This window comes from Apteryx mantelli, chromosome 19 (genome assembly GCF_036417845.1).
Source record: "Apteryx mantelli isolate bAptMan1 chromosome 19, bAptMan1.hap1, whole genome shotgun sequence".
Classification (NCBI taxonomy): Eukaryota; Metazoa; Chordata; class Aves; order Apterygiformes; family Apterygidae; genus Apteryx; species Apteryx mantelli.
In genome coordinates, this window is record NC_089996.1 from 16219325 (window position 1) to 16240316 (window position 20992).

The following is a 20992-nucleotide window of genomic DNA, read 5'->3' on the forward strand; positions in this document are numbered from 1 at the left end:
CGCCGGGGGGTCTCACCTGGGGGCACCCCCGAGGAGATGGTGGAGGAGGAGATCTGCCCTTGGCCCTTGGAGGTCATGGCGGCCACCTCGATGGTGTAGGTGGTGAGGGCGGTGAGGCCGGTGACGCGGTACTCCAGGGTGACGTTGGGCAGGTAGTGCGTCACCCGCGTGTTGGTGCGGTTGTACTCCTCCCAGGAGATCCGGTAGCCTGAAACGCACCCCGCGCCGTGTCAACCGGGGCCACCGGCAGCTCCGGGATGGAGCCGCTCCAAGCCCGGCCCCGAGCTCGCCGGCGGGAGCCGGGGGCTGCCTCACCGGTGAGGATGCCGTTCTTCTCCAGCGGCTCCTGCCAGCTGACCTTCAGCGACGTGTCCAGGATCTCGCCGAAGCCGAGGTGCCCCACGGGGCCAGGCACTGCCCAAAGAGAGCCCGGGGGGTCAGAGCCGCGGGGAGATCGGGCGGCAGAGCGGGACGCGGGCGCCGGCGGGCAGAGCGCGGAGCCTCCCCGTACCGTCCTCGTGGGTGCGCACCAGCTGGGGCGGGCTGCGCGGGCCGTCCCCCGGCGTGGTGAAGCACAGCACCGACGTCAGGTACTCGGCGAACTTCTTCAGCCCCGCCACGTAGCCCACGTGGACGCTGTCCTGGAAGTTGGGACGCACCGTCACCACCGTCGCCTCCTCCTCGTGCTCCGGCTCCCAGGCGATGAGCTGCGGGCAGAGAGGCGCTGGGCGGCCCGGCCCCCGCTCCGCTCGCGGGCACCCGCGCCCCGGCTCCTCGCCCCCCGCCCCGGGCACCACCGCGTTCATCAGCATCGATTAAACCTCAATGAACGGTGCGGGGAGCCCCCGAATCCGTCTCACACCGCACGCTGACCCATGCAGGGCGCCGCGTCGGCGCCGCGCTCCCATCAGCACCAGCGCCCCGCCGTCTGCTCGCCCGCGTTTAGAAGGGGATGTTTGGGCATCTAATTGGTATTGTGCAAGAGAGTCGATATAGCAACTTAATTAAGCACTAATTAGGCCCTAAAAATACTAATCAAAAATACTAAAGTGCCGTTTAATAAGAATGTTAAATACCCTGCTCGCTCTGGTTATCTCGTTCAGTGGCAATTAAATTCCTCGACTTCTTTTGAGTGGATTAAGAAACAAGTTTAATGTTTTAATTCAATTTAATTAACGTAAATTTGAATTAATTGCAATTTGCAATTAATTACAGAGTGCAGGAGATGCGGAGCCCATGCAAGTGTTAAATCTCAGTAAACATTATTTTAACAGTCAGACTGGAATCAATTAAAATAGCCAGGGTTTTCTGCAATGAAAAATCAAGCCAGTTTGCACGGGTTGGCCGGGACCTGCAAAAGTTTCCTCCCTGGCAGGCTGGGCCGCGTCAGGGGACCCCCGCGGGAACGGCAGCCGGACGCCGGGGCCCCGTTTGGGGTCCTCGTCCCTCACCTTGTAGCCCTGGTTGATGCCGTTGATGAACTGGGGGCTGGGGGGGTTCCAGGTGAAGCGGATGGTGGTGGAGTTGGTGGCCTCGGTCTGCACGTTTCCCGGGGGCACCGTCGGGACTGCCGGGGACAAGGGCAGGCTCGCAGCAGCTCCGGCACCCTCCTCTGCCCGGGCTGGGGGCACCCTGGGCCAGCGAGACCCCGGGCACCCAAGCGCCCCAAGATGGGGCGATGCCCCTGGTTGGGTCAACTCTGCCCTTGGGGTCTGCTCTGGCTCCAACAGCCCGTGATTGGTCCCACTGGGGTCCCTGCACCCATCCGTCCGCGGTGCATCCCTGTCCCCCTGCACCCATCCCTCTGCGGTGCACCCCTGTCCCCTGCCACTGTCCCTCTGCACCGCGTCCCTGCACAGCAATGCCCACTTGGGCAACGGCCAAGCACCAGTGATGGAGCTGGGTCCCCGCGCGCCCCGTCCCATCCCTGCCTACCTCCCTGCAGCGTCCACTCGGTCACCTTCATGCTGTACACCCCCAGGCCGGCGCTGTTGTAGGCCGCCACCTCGATCTCGTAGTTGGTCCAGATGATGAGGTCCTCCAGCAGCAGGTTGTTGACGTCGGCGTTGGTGATGTTCTTGAACTGGTAGCCCACGGGCAGGCCGGCCAGGCAGTACCTGGGCACGAGGGTCCATCAGAGGCGCCGGCGTCCCCGCAGGCGCCCCGGAACGCTCGCCAGCCGCCCCCGGCGCCTACCGGATGACGTAGCCCTTGAGGATGCCGTTCTGGTGGCTCTCGGGGGGCGGCTGCCACTGGATCATGATGGACTGGTTGGTGCGGCCGCTGGCGATGACGTTCTGGGGGGGCGCGGAGGGCGGCTCCTCGGGCAGGGACACCCTGCGGCGGGACGGGGCGCGGGTGAGGAGCCCGGGGCCGCCAGCGCGCCCGGGCCCCCCCGACCGCCGCTCACCTCTCCGTGTCCTTGCTGAACTGGCCCTTGCCCACGTCGTTCACGGCGCACAGGCGGAACTGGTAGGAGCGAGCGGGCACCAAGCCCCTCACCACCACCGACGTCAGCGCGGGGTCCACGCTGGCCAGCAGCACGGTCCAGGGTGCATCTGGGCAGGGGACAGCGGGACAGCGGCGTGGGGGACCGGGCTGGCCAGACCCCCCCATCCCCTTCCCCATAGAAGGTCTACTAAAGAGTCAAGTGGTCCCCAAGCTCTCCGGAGCTTCTCATCCCCTTCCTGAGCTTGCTGTCACCTTGTCCCTTTTCCTCCTTGCCCACCACCATGCCTCCATCCCTTCCCCGGCTGCCACCCTCTCCCACCGCGGGGCGATGAGCTGGGAGGAGGACGGAGACCGGCCATCGCTCCGTGCCGTCCCAGGAGCCGCCGGCACGGAGGCGGCACGGTGGCAGCGGCCCCTTACTGTTCTCAGAGACCTCCACGACGTAGCGGAGCAGCGGGCTGTTGCCGTCGAAGGGTTTGGCCCAGGTCAGGTTGATGGCACGTTTCTCCAGGGGGCTCAGGGCAGCCACGGGGCTCTCCGGGGCGTGGGGGAGCTGCCTGGACGAGGGGCAGGGGGACGCGGCGGTCAGGGCCGGGGCCGCCGGGACGGGCGCAGGGGGACGCGCGGTGCCCCGAGGCGGCGGGGGCGCTCACCGGACGCGGAGGTGGGCGCTGCGCGAGTCGTTGCCTCCGGCCGAGACCACCTTGCAGGTGTAGGTGCCGATGTCGCCCGACCAGGTCTGGGAGATGTGCAGCGTGCCCTCCTCGTCCAGGCGCACCCGCCCGGCGCCGTCCAGGCTCAGCGGCGCCCCGTCCTTCTCCCAGACGTACCTGCGCCGGGACACGCACCCGGGAGTCCCGACGCCCCGGCACCTCCCCCCCCCCCGCTCAGCCCCGCGAGCGCAGGGGGGGCCCAGGCGTCCTGCGCGGCGGCGTGCCGGGGGCCCCTCGTGCACGGCACCAGGTGGCACTGCAGGACCACCGTGCGGCGGCCGGGCTGGGGACCGCGCGGTGGCAGCGGCATCCCCTGTCCCCCCTCTTCTCCGGCCCAGGATTGCCACCCCCACGGCACCCCGGCGAGACCAGGTTCACCCACCTGATGCCCACGCTGGGGTCGTGGGTGACCCCGCAGCTCATGAAGGCCTTGGTCCCCTTGATGACGCTCTGGTCCTGCGGCGGGTCGGTGATGCGTGTCCTCGCTGCGGGAGGGACGGGGTGAGCCACCGGCACTGCCCAGACGGCTCTGGGGTGGGCGGCGTTGGCAGGGGGGAAGGGACAGAGCCGCGAGGGATCGAGCTGGCAAGCGGGACACGGGATGGCATCACATGTGGCCTTGCTGGACTGAGTCTTTGCACCTCTCCAAACAGGCCGGCCAAGTGCCCGTGCCCATCCCGGTCCTGGGCGTCCCCTGCGAGCTTGCACCGTGGCTGGGTCCATCCCGCGCCGTGCACGCGGGCAGGGCAGCAGCAGAGCCCGGCTGCCCGCGGAGCGGGGTCCATCCCGCGCCGTGCACGCGGGCAGGGCGGCAGCAGAGCCCGGCTGCCCGCGGAGCGGGGTCCATCCCGCGCCGTGCACGCGGGCAGGGCGGCAGCAGAGCCCGGCTGCCCGCGGAGCGGGGTCCATCCCGCGCCGTGCACGCGGGCAGGGCGGCAGCAGAGCCCGGCTGCCCGCGGAGCGGGGTCCATCCCGCGCCGTGCACGTGGGCAGGGCGGCAGCAGAGCCCGGCTGCCCGCGGAGCGGGGTCCATCCCGCGCCGTGCACGCGGGCAGGGCGGCAGCAGAGCCCGGCTGCCCGCGGAGCGGGGTCCATCCCGCGCCGTGCACGCGGGCAGGGCGGCAGCAGAGCCCGGCTGCCCGCGGAGCGGGGTCCATCCCGCGCCGTGCACGCGGGCAGGGCGGCAGCAGAGCCCGGCTGCCCGCGGAGCGGGGTCCATCCCGCGCCGTGCACGCGGGCAGGGCGGCGGGCAGGAGGGTTCCTTACCCCAGACGACGAGGTCGGCGGAGGCCTCGTCCACGCCGCGGGAGTTGGTGGCCAGGCAGGCGTAGGTGCCGGCGTCGGCGAGGTGCGCGGGGCTGACGAGCAGGCTGCCCGACTCCAGCAGGGTGAAGCGCGGGAGCTGCACGGACCCGCTGGCCAGGATCCGCTCCCCTGGGGCGCACGAGGGAGCCCGTCAGCCCCGAGAGGGACCTCGGCCGAGCCGAGCAGCCACACGCCCGGGTACCAAACGGGGAGGAGGCAGGGCTCTTGGCCGAGAGCCACAGGTGTGACGAGTTTGCAGAGAACGTCCCGGCGGCACGCAGGGGCGGAGAGGGCAGGCGCAGGGCTCCGAGGGCGGCTTTGCCGGCAGCACCCGCGGCCCCGTCCCGGCGCCGTTTACCTTTCTGCCAGGTGATGGCGGGGCGCGGAGCCCCCGAGGTCTCGCAGTTGAGGATCACGGACATGCCGTCGATCACCGTGCTGTCCTGGGGGCCCTTGGTGATGTTGGGGGCGATGCCTGGAGCGGGCACAGACGCACGGCCGCCCCTGAAGACCGTCCCGGCGCCGACCCGCTGCCGGGGCACGGGCGGCTTGTCCCCCTCGGGAGGGTGCCCCGAACCCCCGGCACCCCCCAGGCTCATCCCACCCACCCCCCCCCGGCAGGGCACGCCGGGCTGCGGCGCGGGGGCCGGCTGGCACCTACTGGTCACGGCCAGGTACGTGGTGGTCTGCACCTCGCCGGCGGCGTTGCGGGCGAAGCACTGGAACATGCCGGTGTCGTCTGGGAGCAGCCCGCTGATCTGCAGGCTGCCGTCCGCCAGCAGCCGGAAGCGGGACAGCTTCTCCAGGGGGATGAGGGCTGCGTCCTTGTACCAGGCCGTGGCGGGGGGCGGCACGCCTTTGGCTTGGCAGGGGATGGCCACCACCTTCTCCATTTCGGCCGTGATGTGCCTCTCCGGCTCCTTGACGAACTGCGGCGGCTCTGCGAAGGGCAGCCCGGAGATGGGAAGCGCCCGCGTGCCGGGGGGGGGGGGGGAGCCAGGACCCTGCTGCCCCACCGCCAAACGCAGACTCCCCTTCGCCAGCGCCAGCAGCCCCGGGGCTGAGACCACCCCCAACTCGCCGCACGGGTGGCTCGGGCTACCCGGGGGCCGGCTCCTTACCCAGCACGGAGAGGTAGGCGCCCTGGGCCACGGCGGGCACGCTGCTGCTGCGGAGCACGGCCTCGCACTCGTAGTAGCCGCTGTCGCCCAGCGCCGGGTTGAGGATGGTGAGCCGGCGGCTGTAGTCGCTGATGCCGCTCGAGAGGGGCGTCCCGTCCTTCTTCCAGACGATGTGCAGCTTCATCAGCGGCCTGGGGGAGCCGGGAGCACGTCGAGAGCCAGCCCCGGCCCCAGCCCCCCCCCACCTGGCCAGGGCGTCCCGGGGGACCCAGGAGTCCTGGGCTACGGCTGTGCCCCCACCCGGGCTCCGGGGGGATCCAGCTGCTGCATCCCTGCCCGACCAGGAAGATCCCAGCCCCGGCTCTGCGCGTGCCCAGCTACTCGCCTGGCGTTGGCCACGCACTCCATGGTCACCTCCGAGGTCCCGGCCACCACGCTGGTGTTCCTGGGTGGAACAATGATGGTGGGTGCGATGGGATCAGCCGGGCCACCCACGTCTGGGGAGAAGCAGGCCAAAGCGACAGCCATCAGCACCCGCTGCCCGCGCGCCCGCACCCGTATCCCAGGGGGGGGCCCAGACCCCGGTGAGGATCCCCAAAGTCCCTTTTCCCAAGGCTTGGTCTGCACGGCACGGGTGAGAGCCACGAGAGGACTACGGGCTCTGTCTCCCGGGCAGGTCCAGCCCATCACCCCGGCATCAGGGCGCCTCCATAGCTCCCCCACAAACCCTCTCCGCCAGCAGGACCTCGGCGAGCCCGGAGGGAGCAGGCAGGGTGTCTCCCCCCTCCCCGGACACCCACCCCTGCTCCCCAGCACAGCCCGGGGCTGCCCTTCCCCACGGCCCCGCGCCGGCGCGTCTCCGGCCCGTCCCCTCTCCGCGAGGCGCCGGCTGGGAGGGAGCGGGGAGAAAGGGAATATATAAAGCAAAATAATTGCAACAATAAAAAACCCTCATGTAGGCGCCATAAAAATGTGATCAGCTTGAAAGCTGCTGATATAGCTGAATCCATAAACACGGGCTCTAAGTTGTTTATTGGGCGCTGGGATGGCGAGGTGCAGAGCAACAGATTAACGGGGCAGGAGGGAAAGGGGGACGGATAAAGTCCTGCCCGGAGAGGCACAAAAGCACCTGCGCTTGGAGCCATCGGCGGCAGGAGCGGCACAGAGGACCGCGGGGACCGATGCCGCCTTGGGGCGTCTTTCCCGGGACGTGCTCATCCCCTAAACAGGGGCTGGAGGAGCCGGGTCCCGGGAGCAGAGGGACGGGGCCACCCGGGTGTCCCCATGCGGGGGCTGACGCGGAGCAACGCGGGGGGCAGGGGGCAGGAGGGGGGACAGGGGCAAAGCCGGGCAGGGCGACCGCGGCAGGGGCTCTCCCGCGCTGGGCTACGTCGCACGGCACCTCCCGCCGCGGTGCCCGGGAGCCGTCGGCCCAAAGCGCCTCGATAAATTTCGAGGCGGCTGAATTGCCAAGTCAGCAGAAGCCGGAGCCTCCAAAGAGATTTACTGCAAATTAAACGTGGGCCCCAGCCGGGGGGAGCCGGGGGGAGCCGGGGGGAGCCGGGCCGCCCGCGCGGGCACTCACTCGCCACGGCCAGCGTGATGGGCTGGCTCGTCTTGTTGTCCCCGTTCTTGTCGTTCACCGCCTGCACGTAGTAGCGCCCCGCGTCCGGGGCCACCGTGGAGAGGATCACCAGCGTGTTGTCCAGCGTGATGGCTCTGCGGGGCCGGGGTGGCGGCGTGGGACGGCGCCGTGGGGGGGGGAGTGAACCCGCTGCCCCGGGAGCCGCCGACCACCCTCCCCCCGAAAAAAGACCCCCGCGCCGCCGCCTCCCCGGCGAGCGCATCGGCTAGCGCAGATTAATAGGTGTTTTTTCTTTTTTTTTTTTAATGGAACAATCTAATCTGCTGGAAACATAAAATGGTTTGGGGAATATATTTTACCATTAAATATGAGATAAAGGAGTTTTATCTCCTCAATCCTGCTTTGCAAATAGAAAGGAGACCGGTTCAATTCCTGTATAATGTGGGTTACAAATTCAATTCCAGCACGCCGCATCCGTCAGCGACGGGCTCGCCACTCCCGGGCGCGCGGTGCGTGCTGTTTCGCGCCGGCTGTTGCGCCCGTGCCCGCTGCACCCCTTTCACCTCTTACCCCCCGCCCGTTATTTCAAAGGTCATTGCCCCCGATGGCAAGCAGGGGCATCGGCCGCCAGGTCCACCTCCGGATTTTAATGCAAGGTGCCCGAGAGGGGGGTTTAATGCTGGGCTCATCCATAGCTTCCCGGGCACGCAGGGGGGGGAAACACAGCACCCCGGACCCAGAGCGTGGGAAACACGGCGCCCCAGATCCAGAGCGTGGGAAATGTGGCGCCCCGGACCCAGAGCGTGGGAAACGCGGCGCCCCGGACCCAGAGCGTGGGAAACGCGGCGCCCCGGACCCGGGGAGGCTGCGGAGTCCCCGGGAAGCGGGCGAGCGGCGCGGGAGCACGCGGAGCCGCTCCGGGGCTACTCACATGCGGCTGCTGGGGGAGATCTTGCGGCCGTCGCGGAACCAGGTGACCTGGGGCCGGGGGAAGCTGGCGATGCGCGGCGCCGGGATGACGGCCGCCTCGCCGTGCGACACGCGCTGCTGCGCCTCGCCCTCCTCGAAGCTGCCCATGTCTGCGAAGGGGGGGTGGTCAGCGCCGGCGCTCGCCCCTCCGCCACTGCCCGGAGCGTCCCGGCGGGAGGTGGCGCGCGACCTTGGCTCCGCGGGCAAGGTCGGAGCCGCGTGCTGCCGCCTTCCCCCTCAGCCATTTGCAGGCTGGAAATTTATAATGGTTAAGATAAAGGAGAGTAAAGCAGGGTGCAAGGGGAAGGGGGGGGGATTTTTATTGACTTCCCTTAATTGCTGTAATTAAAAACATGTAAAGAATCTTTTTTTAACGACTTTGCCATTATCATTAGTTGTTAGCACAGCTGCCTTATTAATTTCTCATTAGCTCCCTGATTTGTCATTGCTCCTCGGGAAGGGGCTGGGGGATCGCAGCAGGGCCAGCGCGGGGCAGCCCGGAGCGAAGCGGTGACAGCGGAGCGCCGAGCCGGGCGTTGCGACCGTCCCCCCGCGAACCAGCTGCCTTCCCCACGCGTCCCGGTGCCCGGGCCTTCCTCCGCCGCGCCGCCCTCCTCGTCCTCGCCCGGGAGCTGCGCGGCCCAGCTGCCCCGCGGTGGGGACCCGGCGGGACGTCACTTACAGGCCACCTGCACCTCGGTCTGGCGCTGCAGCAGGGCCCCCATGCGGTTGCGGACGATGCAGCGGTAGAAGCCGGCGTGCGTGCGGTCCAGCGACGTGATCATGTAGCTGCGGGAGAGGGGAGACGCCTGAGCGCGCGGGCGCTGCCGCCGGCACGGTTCCCGGGAGAGGCCGTGCGGGTGGCTCTGGCAGGACCCGCGCCGGCACCGCGTTCCCAGTTGGCCGGGACCACTGCACCGGTTGCTCCGGCACCTGCGAGCTGCTGGGGATGCAAGCGCACCCGTGTGCATTTGCACATCCATGCATGCACGTGAGTGCGTGTGCATGCGTACACACGTGTGTGCATCCATGGAGGGGGGGCAGCACAGTGCCCCTCGCTGCCACCGACCGGGAAACCGCCGGCCACCAAGCGCCTCTCCATGCCCGCTTCTCCCTCCCCGCAGGACGCGCTGCCAAGGTGACCCTTCGAGGCGGCGCCGGTGCAGCGAGGGCCGCCAGCGTGGCCGGGGCAGGCGGCAGGCCGCGACGCCGCGGGGGCTGTGCACCAGCGCCGGCTGAACGGGGAGCGCAGGGAGACGGGGAACGCGCGAGGCTGTTCAACCCCCCCCTGCCCAAAACCTTGTCTTGCGTTAAAGCACGCCGCCGGCTGTTTTGGCACAGCTTTGTTTGCTCTTTTGATAACAGAGCGTAAATTAAACTTTCATAAGGCATGAGGAGCACGTCGGCTCTGGCGGGAAGCGCGACGCGTCCCCGTGCGGGGGAGACGGCACCGCGGGAACGGGGCTGCCGGCAGCACTGCCGCGGGACCGGCTCCGCTCCCGGCACCCGGCGGGGACAGCGGCCACCCGCCCCGAGGCGGGAGCGCAGGGCAGCGGAGACGCACGCGCTGTCCGGAGCACCGCGCCAATCCCAGCCCGGGACCTGCATCGCGGTCGACCTGCTGATGGCAGTGCAGGATCCCGCACCGGCAGCCGCGCCGGCACGTTTGCATCCGAGCAATTCCCGCAGGCCCCGGGGCTCTCTAGTTGGGGAACAAGGAGCGCCAAGCATCTGGGCGCAAAACCTGCGGGAACGGCCGCATCCTGCCAGCCTTCCATGGGAAGCACCGCACTGGCCCTCGTCCCCCGCAGCCGAGCGCCCGGGGGCCACCGTGGTCCACGGAGCCGCAGCCACGGCTGCAAGGGACAGAGCTGCAAAGGTGCCCGGGTTTGGGGGTCCCGACCGTGCAAAGGGTGCCTGCGCAGGCTGCAGGGATGGGCAGGGACACCCAGCTGCCCCTCTCCACGGGGACCCGGCGGCAGCAGGGACGGCACTGGCTGCTGGGGACACGGAGGGGGCTGCGCAGGCTGGGACTCTGCTGCCCCACGGTGACGCCCTTTGGGAGCGAGTCCGATACTTAAAATGATCCTCACGGGCTTCAAATAAGGCATCACGATGCCGGCAAGCTGTCAGGAACGGACGCGGACACCAGAAATGATGTGCATGCTCTCCTTGCGCCGTCCTCGGTAATAAATCACGCGCACGCGTCGCGACTACTGAACACACGCATGCACTGACGAATGGACGGATGGACGGACACGGACAGAGGCCAAGCAGCCCCCGTGCAGCGGCATGCGCAGCCCTGCAGGGCAGATGCACCTGGGGCCACAGTGCTCGCCCGCCGCTCCCGCTCGGACCCGGCCAGCCCGGAGCCGGGCGGGAAACCCCCGCGGGCAGGCGGAAGCTTCGCCCCCCTGCAGATCCCAATTAACGGGGCCTCGTCCGCGCGCCGCCGCGGCTAGAGGAGCTATTAAGACGACGAGCTTCTGCGCACACCTCAGCGGATGAAAACAGCCCGGAGAAAGGAAATCAATTACCGGGCGCAGCCTGGCCTGCAGTTATTAACCGAACGCGAGCGGAGACTTTGTTCTCTGCCACTTGGCTTCCGCGCAGGCTTTTATCCAAGTTGGGTTTGATTCGATTCCTCCTTTGATCAGGCCCGGCCTCACGAGCATGCTAAGGGGTGTCAGCCCTCGCCGTGGGTGCGTGCACGGTGCCTGCCCTCGTGCCCCGCTCTGCCCCGAACGGGCCGGGCTGGGCCGCCTGCATCCGCGACCGCAGCGGCCGGAGCCGCCCCGAGGTCTCGCCTCGCTCCCCGAGCATCCCGCGCTGCTGACGCCTCCGTTTCGGCAACTTGTTTGTTCTGTTTCGAAACGGCGGCGTTGGCAGAGCATCGCCCGGGGGGGGAAGCACGTCCGAAGGAAGAGATGACCCGCGCTGCAGAAAAAGATGATGATGGAAAACAGCAGCAGTCTCAAGGCACCGCTGGGAAGCGGCCGTGCCGCGCTCGGGGCCGCCGGGTCAGGAAGGGGATCCGGAGCCAGGACACACGTCCCCTCCCTGCTGCAGACGACGGCAAATCGCCGCGAGCAGCAGATGCTCCTGCCTGGGGCTGGACGCCGTCCTGCAGCGCGGCACCGGGGAGCAGAGGGGAGACCCCCCCCCTCGCCGTGCTGCCAGTGCCGGCACGGTGTGCCAAGACAAGTCCCGCTCTGCCCGGCCTCGGCCCGTGCCTGCGGCTCTGTCATCGCAGGGCTGCGGAGAAGCGCGGGGCTGAGGCTGCCGAACCGTTATTAGATTGAGGGGGTGGAGAGGGGCAGGGGAAAAGCATCAGCCGAAGGATTTGATCCATCACATCTAAAGCCAGAAGAATGCAGAAAAATCAATGTGGCTCTTCCAGTGCAACCCCCTAACAGCAACAGCTGGATCCGATTTTGGATATAGGCACATTGGCACAGCCCCCTTTGATTAATATCCTGTATAACGACTAATTAATTCTAGAGGGGACATGTATTTGAATAGTTACTGTGCGATAATGAAATGTCAAGCGAGCATTAAAACACACTTAGCAAAGGTTTAACGACTCCCAACATCTGATCCACGTGTCCCGGCACCTCCGCCTGCACGGAGCCACAGCACTGGGCTTCAGCTCAATATGTTTTTAAGCAATTCCCCTGGTATTTCATCACCCCCCGTTAACTGCACTATTGAATCTCAATTAGCTGCCGCTTGGAAAGGGCTCGGTTTTGACACAGGCGACCGGAGCCACCGTCTCTCTGCTTGCCGGGGAAGCGTTTTCCTTTGGTCAGGGGAATTTCGGGAACTCTGGTGGCCCCGTAAATCACCGGCTCAATTGGTCCTGCTAGAACAATAAAGCCATTTAATAACTGATGTGCGCGTATTAATCTGCCGGCTTCCTGCAGAGCGCGGAGGGGCGCGAGCGGTGTCGCGGGCTGGAGCAAGGCAGGAGGAGACGCTGCTGGCATCGCAGCGCCTGGTGCACTCCCCTTTCAGCCCCGGTGCCCGCTCTCCGGCTCACGGCCGCAGCCCCGCGGCCCTTGGCGCATGCTGCCGTTTGCAGGTTCAGACCTCCCGACCTTCCCGTTTCCGCTTCGGAGCTAAGCGGGCTGCAGAGCAGCAGCAAGAGGCTTTGCACGAGGTTTTGCACGAGGAGCAACAACAGCGACCCCCCCCCCCCCCCGCCCCGTGCTGCCCCATCACCCCTTCGGCGGCGATTCCCACCCCTTTGCCGAGAACAACCTGCGCCGCGGTGGGGCAATGCCGACGGGCGAACCGGCAGGACAGGGAACAGGAGCCTGCTCGCTCCAGAAGCACAAGAAGGGTGAGAGCACCCACTTCCCTTAACGTGCCTTTAACCACCCCCCTGGTAATTACCAGCTCCTGGTAATTGTCAATTAGCTCCCACGGGAGAGGCTGCGCTTTGGCAGCTGGGCTGGCAGGGAGCCCCCCCCCCCCCCCCCAAGCCCGAGCCGGACCCGCTCCCGGGCAGCTCGGGAGCGGGGGCAAACGGCCCTGCTGGCCCCAGACCTGCCTTTCGGAGCGCCCCGGCTCCTCTCCGCCTTCTACGTGCTCTGGGGACAACGCACGCGTGTGCATCGCCCGCCCGGGACCCCGGGGGCGGCCCAGCCCGGCGGGTTCCCGCGCCCGCAGCACGCCGCGTTTCCCGCGCCCTCGGCACCAAGCTCCCAGCTCCGCACGGAGGGGAAGCAGCAAAAAAATCCCAGTCCTCAGAGCAACCCCACGGTGGGAGCCGCAAGGAATTAAAAGACGACACCACGCGCTGGCAAACACCCCCCCGGCTCGCGGGGCTTCGGCGAGGTTTTGCAGTTTGTGAAAGCCAGCGGAGCGCAGGGGGAGGATCAGTCGTGCAGAAACTTTCTCTGGGGGAGGCAAGGCAAAGCCGGCGAGCGCCGGAGGTGGAATTATGTTTTCCCAGGCCCTGAGCTTCCGGCAAAGGGGTTCTGGGCCCCTGGGAGGAGATGGGGGCTCCTTCAGCAGCCGCTGGGCTCCCGCACCAGCTGCGGAGAGCGGCGCGAGGAGCAAAGGGGGCTGGTTTAATAGGCGGAAGATGCATCTCTATGGACGGGAGTCTGTCCAGAGGTAATATATGTGCAAGGTAATTTCCGAAGGCAGCAGGACTCGATGCAACCCTTAATAGGACAATCTCATGTGATAAATTACCAGACCCAACTAATCTGCATGTTAAATTTCTTGTATGAGAAATAAATATCCTCAATTCACCAGAGAAGCGCTTTCCTTCGGAGGATTTCATTAAAGACATCAAGCCGCCTGATTTGCATGTTATGATTCCTCGTACGAGAAGAAGTTCAGGCTCCGGAGGGCTCACAGGAGAGCCAGGCACCGGCGAGATTATGCACGGAAAAACAGAGCTGGCCCTGGAGAGAGCAGTGCCAGCGTGCCAGGGCACGGGAGCGGAGCACGCGCCGGGCAAGCCTCCACCTCCCGCGGCAGGCGCTCGCCCGGCCAAGCGGCCTTGACCTTAACGAAGGTCACAGCGCTCATCAGAGGGGACACATTTCGGCTGTGGGGCTGCCTGGGAGCAGGGATGCAGCTGGAGCATCAGGGGAACCGTCCCCACACATCCCACGCCGGCAGCAAGTGGGCAAAGCCAGTCCAGTCCTCGGTCCCCCGCGGTCCCCAAGGATGCTCCCGAGCAGGGCTGACTCCATGCACACACGGTGCCAGCCTGGTCCCTGGTCCCCTGTGGTCCCCAAGGATGCTCCCGAGCAGGGCTGGCTCCATGCACACACGGTGCCAGCCTGGTCCCTGGTCCCCTGTGGTCCCCAAGGATGCTCCCGAGCAGGGCTGGCTCCATGCACACACAGCGCCAGCCTGGTCCCTGGTCCCCCGCGCTCCCCAAGGATGCTCCCGAGCAGGGCTGGCTCCATGCACACACGGTGCCAGCCTGGTCCCTGGTCCCCTGCGCTCCCCAAGGATGCTCCTGAGCAGGGCTGGCTCCATGCACACACGGCACCAGTCTGATCCCCTGTGGTCCCCAAGGATGCTCCCGAGCAGGGCTGGCTCCATGCACACACAGCGCCAGCCTGGTCCCTGGTCCCCTGCGCTCCCCAAGGATGCTCCCAAGCAGGGCTGGCTCCATGCACACACGGTGCCAGCCTGGTCCCTGGTCCCCTGCGCTCCCCAAGGATGCTCCTGAGCAGGGCTGGCTCCATGCACACACGGCACCAGCCTGATCCCCTGTGGTCCCCAAGGATGCTCCCGAGCAGGGCTGGCTCCATGCACACACAGCGCCAGCCTGGTCCCTGGTCCCCTGCGCTCCCCAAGGATGCTCCCAAGCAGGGCTGGCTCCATGCACACACGGTGCCAGCCTGGTCCCTGGTCCCCTGCGCTCCCCAAGGATGCTCCTGAGCAGGGCTGGCTCCATGCACACACGGCACCAGCCTGATCCCCTGTGGTCCCCAAGGATGCTCCCGAGCAGGGCTGGCTCCATGCACACACAGCGCCAGCCTGGTCCCTGGTCCCCTGCGCTCCCCAAGGATGCTCCCAAGCAGGGCTGGCTCCATGCACACACAGCGCCAGCCTGGTCCCTGGTCCCCTGTGGTCCCCAAGGATGCTCCCGAGCAGGGCTGGCTCCATGCACACACAGCGCCAGGCTGGTCCCTGCTCCCTTGTGCCTCGCTGGCTCGGGGCCTGGGACCTGCCGAGCCAGCTCCCGCCTGCCCTTCGCCGCACGCCAACAAGTCGCTCCCCTTTGCGAGCTGGCGGCTGAAGTGCTGCGGGAAGGAAAGGGCGGTTGCTATGGAAACACGCTGCCAAATTGGGAGACCGGCTCCTTCCCTCAGAACGCGGGCGCGGACGCGCCTCAGCCGGCAGCCGAAGCGGAACGCGTCGGCATGGAGAGCGCGGGGCCGAGGCCGCGCTCCCGCAGCGCCCGTGCGCCGGCGAGGACGGAGCTGCCGCAGCGGGGCGGCGGGGAGGACAAAACGCACCAGGTCCGGCGCAGCCTGCCATGCCGGTGTCCTGCTAGAAGGGGTTTGGGGGGGGCGCAGCGCAGAGGCCCCCGGCACGCTGCCCATCCTCAGCGGATGCCCTTGCTGCAAAGTCCGGCGCAGACACGCGCGAGCGCGGCCGGGCCCCGGGGACGGTGCCGGCTGCCCCACGCGGACACGCGCCTCCCGCGCCTCCCCGGCATTCAGCGCCAGCCCTCCCCTCTCCAAGGATCAGTCTGTTTCTAAACTCGTTAACTTTTAATTACTACCTTCCCGCTGCCTGAGCCGGCTGGCTTCACGCCACCTACGTCTCTATTAAAATTCAATTTATGCCCATCATAACTAATTTTGGTACTTCGCCTTCCTTACCAGCAGCCTTCAATTCCAGACAAGATGTCCAAACCCTCATCTCGACATCCTAAATCTCCGCAGAGAGCCGGGGCCGGGCAGCGCGCGCTGGGCTGCAGCGAGCCGACGCCGGCAGGCTGCACCGGCGCCGCCGGAGAGGACGGGTTAAAGCCAGGCAGCGATTTGCATAGCGGCTGTTTGCTTCATTAGCTGCAGAGCGGCAGCTCGGTTTGTTTGGGTTTTCCCTGCGTGTTTGTTTGTTTTCTCGCTTCCTTCCTTAATCCTTTTTGGCTGGAAGCTGGAGCCGGAGCTTTTGCGGGGGCTCTGGGGGAAGGGGTCACCTTGGCCCAGAGGACACAGGGCTCCGGAGCAGCCGGATGTCGCAGAGCAATGCAGCAACGTGAGCGCTGGCCCATTTCCTACAGAAGGGTAAACTGAGGCACAGAGCTGGCCATGAAACCAGAGGCAGAACCAGGCGAGGAGCCCAGCAGTCCCTGTTCCCAGCCCGGGACCCACTTCGGCCTGGGTTCAGGCACCCCTGGGGGAAGTGGCAGCGCCCAGGGGCCGCGGCACCTTTCTCCTGCCCCGCGCCGCCGGCCGGCCGCCCTCGAGGAGCCGCCCCGGTGCCCACGGCAGGACGGCAGCAGGAGGCTCCCGCGCCGGCCTCCGCGGCCCCCCCACCCCACTCACCCTGGAGTTCCCACAATCCGATTTAATGGGTGACATTTCGCATTATTCCCGCCGCGACCGGCACGGTGCCTCTCTCCTGGCCCGCGGGGCAGCTCGGCTAATCTGCGCCTCTCTTCCCGCTGCCGCTTCCCGGCCGTCTGGCACGTGGATCGAAACGTAACCCCCGACACGGCGCGAACTGTGAAAATCGCAGGGCTCAATACGTCTTTGGGCTTCGACACGCTGGCCAGGGAAGGAGGGAGCCCGGCACGGGGTAGCGCGTCCGGAGCTCGGCTGTGGCACCGAGCCGGGGCACCTCCGAGCTCGGCGGGGGACGGCCGCGGGTTCCCGGCGGCGGTGCCGGGGAGGGGACGCCACGCAGCCGCCTCGTCCGCGTTCCCGGCATCCCGGAGCAGCTCCGCGTTGCTACAGCAACACGAAGCCTTTGGATTCAATGCCTTTAAACGGGGAACGGCTTGTCTCGGGCTGAATTATTGATTAAAACAGAGAGGACGTCACGCACACCCCGGGCAGGCGGCGAGAGGCGCCCAGCTTGATTTAACGGCGCGTGGGCCGCAGCGCGGTGGCGGGCGCCTCGCCGCGGGGCGGCTGCTCGGCAAGCGGGACAGGGCGGCTGGAGCTCGGCAGGGCGCCGAAGCCGGCCGGCGCACAGGACCTCGCAGGGTCGAGGCGCTGCTCCACCGGCAGGACGTCCCCCACGTGCCCTTGCGTCGCCACCAGCCAGCCGCGATGAATCCCGCTCCGTGCAAATACCTCCCCGCCGCTGTTGACCTGCTTAAATCCACTGCTCCGCTGCCGTTTGCTCTCCAAACAGAGGAAGGCAGCTCTGGGCATGCTAATCGCCGCTGCCGAGCCGCGCGCCACCCCCCCGGCCAGCGGCAACCCGCAGTTCAGCAACCCCTTGGGTTTTACCCCCTTTCCTTTGGAAAAAAGCCCACCCCGCCTGCAGCGGAGAAGGACACCCGGCTCAGCGCCCCCGTGAAGCCCCGGCCCCTCCAAACCCCACTGACGTGAGACCCGGTCCAGTGCTGAGGCTGCAGCGCCCGCATGCCGGGACGGTCCATGTCCTGCATCCCGGGGATGCTCCTGCATCCCGCCTGCCGGGCGCATCCCCAAACCACGGCAAGGCGAGCGCGCAGGGCCCCGGCTGCCGGGACGTCCCGGCAGAGCCCTGCGACGGCGCCCGGGAGAGGGACGCGCCAGCTCACCGGTACTCCAGGGAGAACTTGGTGAGCTCCTGGCTGTTGTGGAGCCACTTGAACTCGAGGGGCCAGCTGCCCTCCGCCATGCACGTCAGCACCAGGCGGTTCCCCTCCAGGTGGACCTGGCTCCGGACGGGCTCCGTCTTAAAGTACGGAGAAACATCATCTGGGGAGAGAGAAGGGAGAGGAGGTGAGAGCTGTGAGCTGCCCCACACCAAAGCCAACCACCCCGGCCCCAGCCCCGGCCAGCAGCCTGCCCAGCCCCACGGCCACAGGGAGGACCCCAGCCAGGGAAGACCCCAACCGAGGAAGATCCCAACCAAGGAAGACCCCAACCAGGGAAGATCTCAACCAAGGAAGACCCTGACCAAGGAAGACCCTGACCAGGGAAGATCCCAACCAAGGAAGACCCCAACCAGGGAAGAACCTGACCAAGGAAGACCCCAACCAGGGAGGACCCCAACCAGGGAAGATCCCAACCAAGGAAGAACCCGACCAAGGAAGAGCCCGACCAAGGAAGACCTTGACCAGGAAAGACCCCAACCAAGGAAGATCCCAACCAGGAAAGACCCCAACCAGGGAAGACCCTGACCATTTCATTTCAGGCATGACCCTAATCTCGGAGCAGACGTGCAGGGGGGCAGGAGGCAAAGCCGACCTCCATCACCCTGTTCCCAGCACGCCGCAGCTCCCTGGCCCGGGGACCGCTCCACCTGGGCACATCCCCCCCGGCCGAGCCATTTTGCAAGCGTATCGACGAGCGCTTAGCCCATCTCGGGTTTATCTAAGCTGCTTGCTTTTTTTATTCCCTGCTGCCTTTGTAGTGTTTTAGAAGCACTGAGCTTTTAGCTGGGGGGGTGAAAGGGGGCGGAGGGGCTGGGAGCCGAGGAGACATAAACACTTACTCCTCTCCTGTTTTATTTGCTAAGTAAAACTATAAATCGAAACACACAGCTCCATTTTCTGCTTAACAAATGGAAGCCCTTTCACTTCAAAGACACATTCATATTCCCCAGCAGCTTTCAAGTGCGCTTTCAATCATGGCTTTAGGTTTTTTCTTCGGGGCAGGCTTTCGCCTTCTTGCGTGCGCGTGCTGAATTCCTGCCTCGGTCCTCGACACCGGGGCCAGCTGCAACGCGGCGCCGGCCCCGGGCTGCAGCGACGCGGCGCCGGCACGTGGGACCTGCCCTCGGCCCCGCGGCACGGCCGGGCGCTGCCCTCCCCTGTGCCGCAGGCGCCGCGCCGGGGTCGGCCACGCTGGGCTCAGCCTGCCGCGGGCCCCTGGAAGGGGTGTCACGAGTTGGCAGGAGCTCAGAGCCGCCCAGCAGCCCAGGGTCTTCCCGCAAAGCCGACTCAGGGCTGCACACGTGCGGCTGGAGATGGCAGAGCCGGACTCACGGGGATGCCCCTGCACATCCGTGCCGCGGCCCGGGGTGCAAGAGCGGTGTCTGCGCGCGGTGTGTGTCACGCTGCACACGTGTGCACAGGGGCGTGCATGCACGCGTGTCCCCACCACGGCACTGCAGAGATGAGCTTGACCTGCAACGCCGGGGCTTCAGCCCACGTCGGATGAGTTAGAGCCAGGAACGGACGCCCCTGGGATTACTGCAGCGCCCCGGGCACCCTGCACCGCCTGTCTCGCTCTCAGTTCGCTCGGGCACCAGCTCGGAGCGGCAAATGCGGCAGTGGGACTCCCTGGGCTGAGACCTGGCACACTCGGCGCGCCTCCCCACGGCGAGCCCCACCGCCAGCCCCAGCGGAGGGGTGCGCTGAGCCGGTGGGGTGCTGCTGAAGCACCTTCCCCGGGGCCAGCACGCTGTTTGCATAACATCCTAATTTGATTTTAAGCAGTTAAGTCTCATCTTGCTTTGAAGCGCCACAGCCATCTGTTCTGCATTAAAGGGTGAAAAACGGTGCCGAGGAGGAGAGGCGCCTCCTAATTCCACTACTGATCACGCGAGCGGTACCTGTCTGCGAAGGTCGCGGCGGCCGCCCCGGGGAAAGGGGGACCAGGGGAGCCGGAGAGAGGAAAACGCCCGGTTTACCACGATTTAACCGCGAGGTGGGCTGTTCCCGACGTTAACCCGCTCGCGAGCTCCCCAGCGGCCGCCCGCGCGCGCCAGCAGCGATACGGCCCCCGGCTCGGCGGGCAGCGGGCTCACATCCCCGCACCGCATCCCGGCCAGCGCCGCGCACCCGCAGCATCTCCAGGAATTCGCGGCTCCCTCCCGGTCTCGGTTTCCCCACTGCCTCTGCCCGTGGACATGGAGCCGGCGGCCTCGGCCGGCAGCAACCCCCGGCATCGCAGGGATGAAGGAGGCCGACAAACGCAAAGCAGCGCGGCTGCGGCTGCGGCTGGAGTGAGAACCCCCCCCAAAACCCTCCCGGTCTCTTTTCCCCCGTTCCAGCCTCACAGCCGTGTTTCCCAGCGGGCGCACGAGGGGCAGCCGAGGCCGGGAGATTTCACCGCCAGCAATTTACATTCAGCAAAGTTGCTTCCGTGGAAATTTTCGACATAGATTTTCCTCTCCTGGCTCCCGCTCCAGCGCAGCTGGACGTGGCAAAGCCCCGCAGAGCCCGGTCCAGCAGCCGTGAGCGCCGCGGCCCCGATGCCGGCTGCCGCAGCACCGTGGGAGCCGGCTCAGCCAGGTGGCCGTGGTTCCTGCGGGTCCAGACTCGGCCGGGTGGCCGTGGTTCCCGCGGGTCTGGGCTCACCAAGCGGCCGCGGTTCCCACAGGTCCAGGGCCCGGCAGCAGGTTTCCCGGTGGGACTCTGCTTCCCGGCTGGTGACGACCACCTTCCCCCCAAACGAAGGGTCATTACCGCTAACTCTGCCTCTCCCCCATCTGTTGTGACTGTTTACACTCCACTTGCTAATTAGAGACTAATTAGTTGGTGCAGAAATTCATCACTTTCCAAACACAGGCGGCAGCGAGCGGGAGAGGCGTCCTGGGGAACAGCTGCACATCTGCCGGCGGCGCGGCAGGCGCGGGGCTCGCAGCGCCGCGGGTTCGCCGGCCGCGTGCCGAGCCGTGCCGAGCCGATCCCGGCGATGCCAGCCCGTCCTGCCTGCGTGCATCCGATGGCTCCGCAGCCGGTCACCTCCGCTGCGGGATGGCGAGGGCAGAGCGGTCCGGAGCGGGCTCGGACCAGCAGCCGCCCCGGTGAAAGCCCCGCAGCGGCTGGCGAGGCGGGATGCGGAGGGGCCGCGCAGGGCCGGGGGGGACGAGCCCGTCTCCCTGCTCCGCGCTCTCTCCCTCCGCCGCCAGCAGCATTTTAATGCCGGGGCCTTGCGAGGCCCTAATCCCGCCTAATGGGATCAGCATCTTTGCCCCCGCGCTTTATTTACACGAGGGCTGCTCCGAGCTGGGTCTGAGCCCGGGCCGGGTGCATTAGCGGATATAGGGCAGGGGGCCCGAAAGAGCGGTAATGGATCCTAATGCCCGGTGAAATGGGTGAGTGGGAACTAAGCCACCTCCTCCCCGGCCTCAAATCCCTCCTGATGGGAAGTTTTAAGCTCCGAGGAAGCCAAGGGCACGGCTCTGCCGGGGGCAGCCGAGGGGACGGAGGGCTCAACCGCGGTGCCCACGCCACTGCGGGAGGGCCGGCGGCTCGC

General features: G+C 66.9%; 1 protein-coding gene across 2 annotated transcripts in view; it reads right to left on the reverse strand.

Moving 5' to 3' along the window:
* Positions 1–20992, reverse strand: part of SDK2 (sidekick cell adhesion molecule 2) — a 49313-nt gene that overhangs the window by 13400 nt on the left and 14921 nt on the right. Inside the window, exons 2-20 of one of the 2 annotated variants that reach the window (XM_067308308.1) lie at positions 17383–17542; positions 8827–8933; positions 8107–8254; positions 7176–7309; positions 5976–6087; positions 5591–5781; positions 5131–5409; positions 4828–4944; positions 4431–4598; positions 3547–3649; positions 3105–3281; positions 2872–3008; positions 2411–2558; positions 2197–2337; positions 1936–2117; positions 1452–1567; positions 512–707; positions 316–414; positions 17–208 (exon numbers count right to left, since the gene is read on the reverse strand). In XM_067308308.1, the coding sequence (XP_067164409.1) occupies positions 17–208; positions 316–414; positions 512–707; positions 1452–1567; positions 1936–2117; positions 2197–2337; positions 2411–2558; positions 2872–3008; positions 3105–3281; positions 3547–3649; positions 4431–4598; positions 4828–4944; positions 5131–5409; positions 5591–5781; positions 5976–6087; positions 7176–7309; positions 8107–8254; positions 8827–8933; positions 17383–17542 (2907 nt within the window). Of the gene's footprint in view, positions 1–16; positions 209–315; positions 415–511; positions 708–1451; positions 1568–1935; positions 2118–2196; positions 2338–2410; positions 2559–2871; positions 3009–3104; positions 3282–3546; positions 3650–4430; positions 4599–4827; positions 4945–5130; positions 5410–5590; positions 5782–5975; positions 6088–7175; positions 7310–8106; positions 8255–8826; positions 8934–17382; positions 17543–20992 lie in introns of those variants that run through there. The other variant, XM_067308307.1, reaches the window with a different exon arrangement.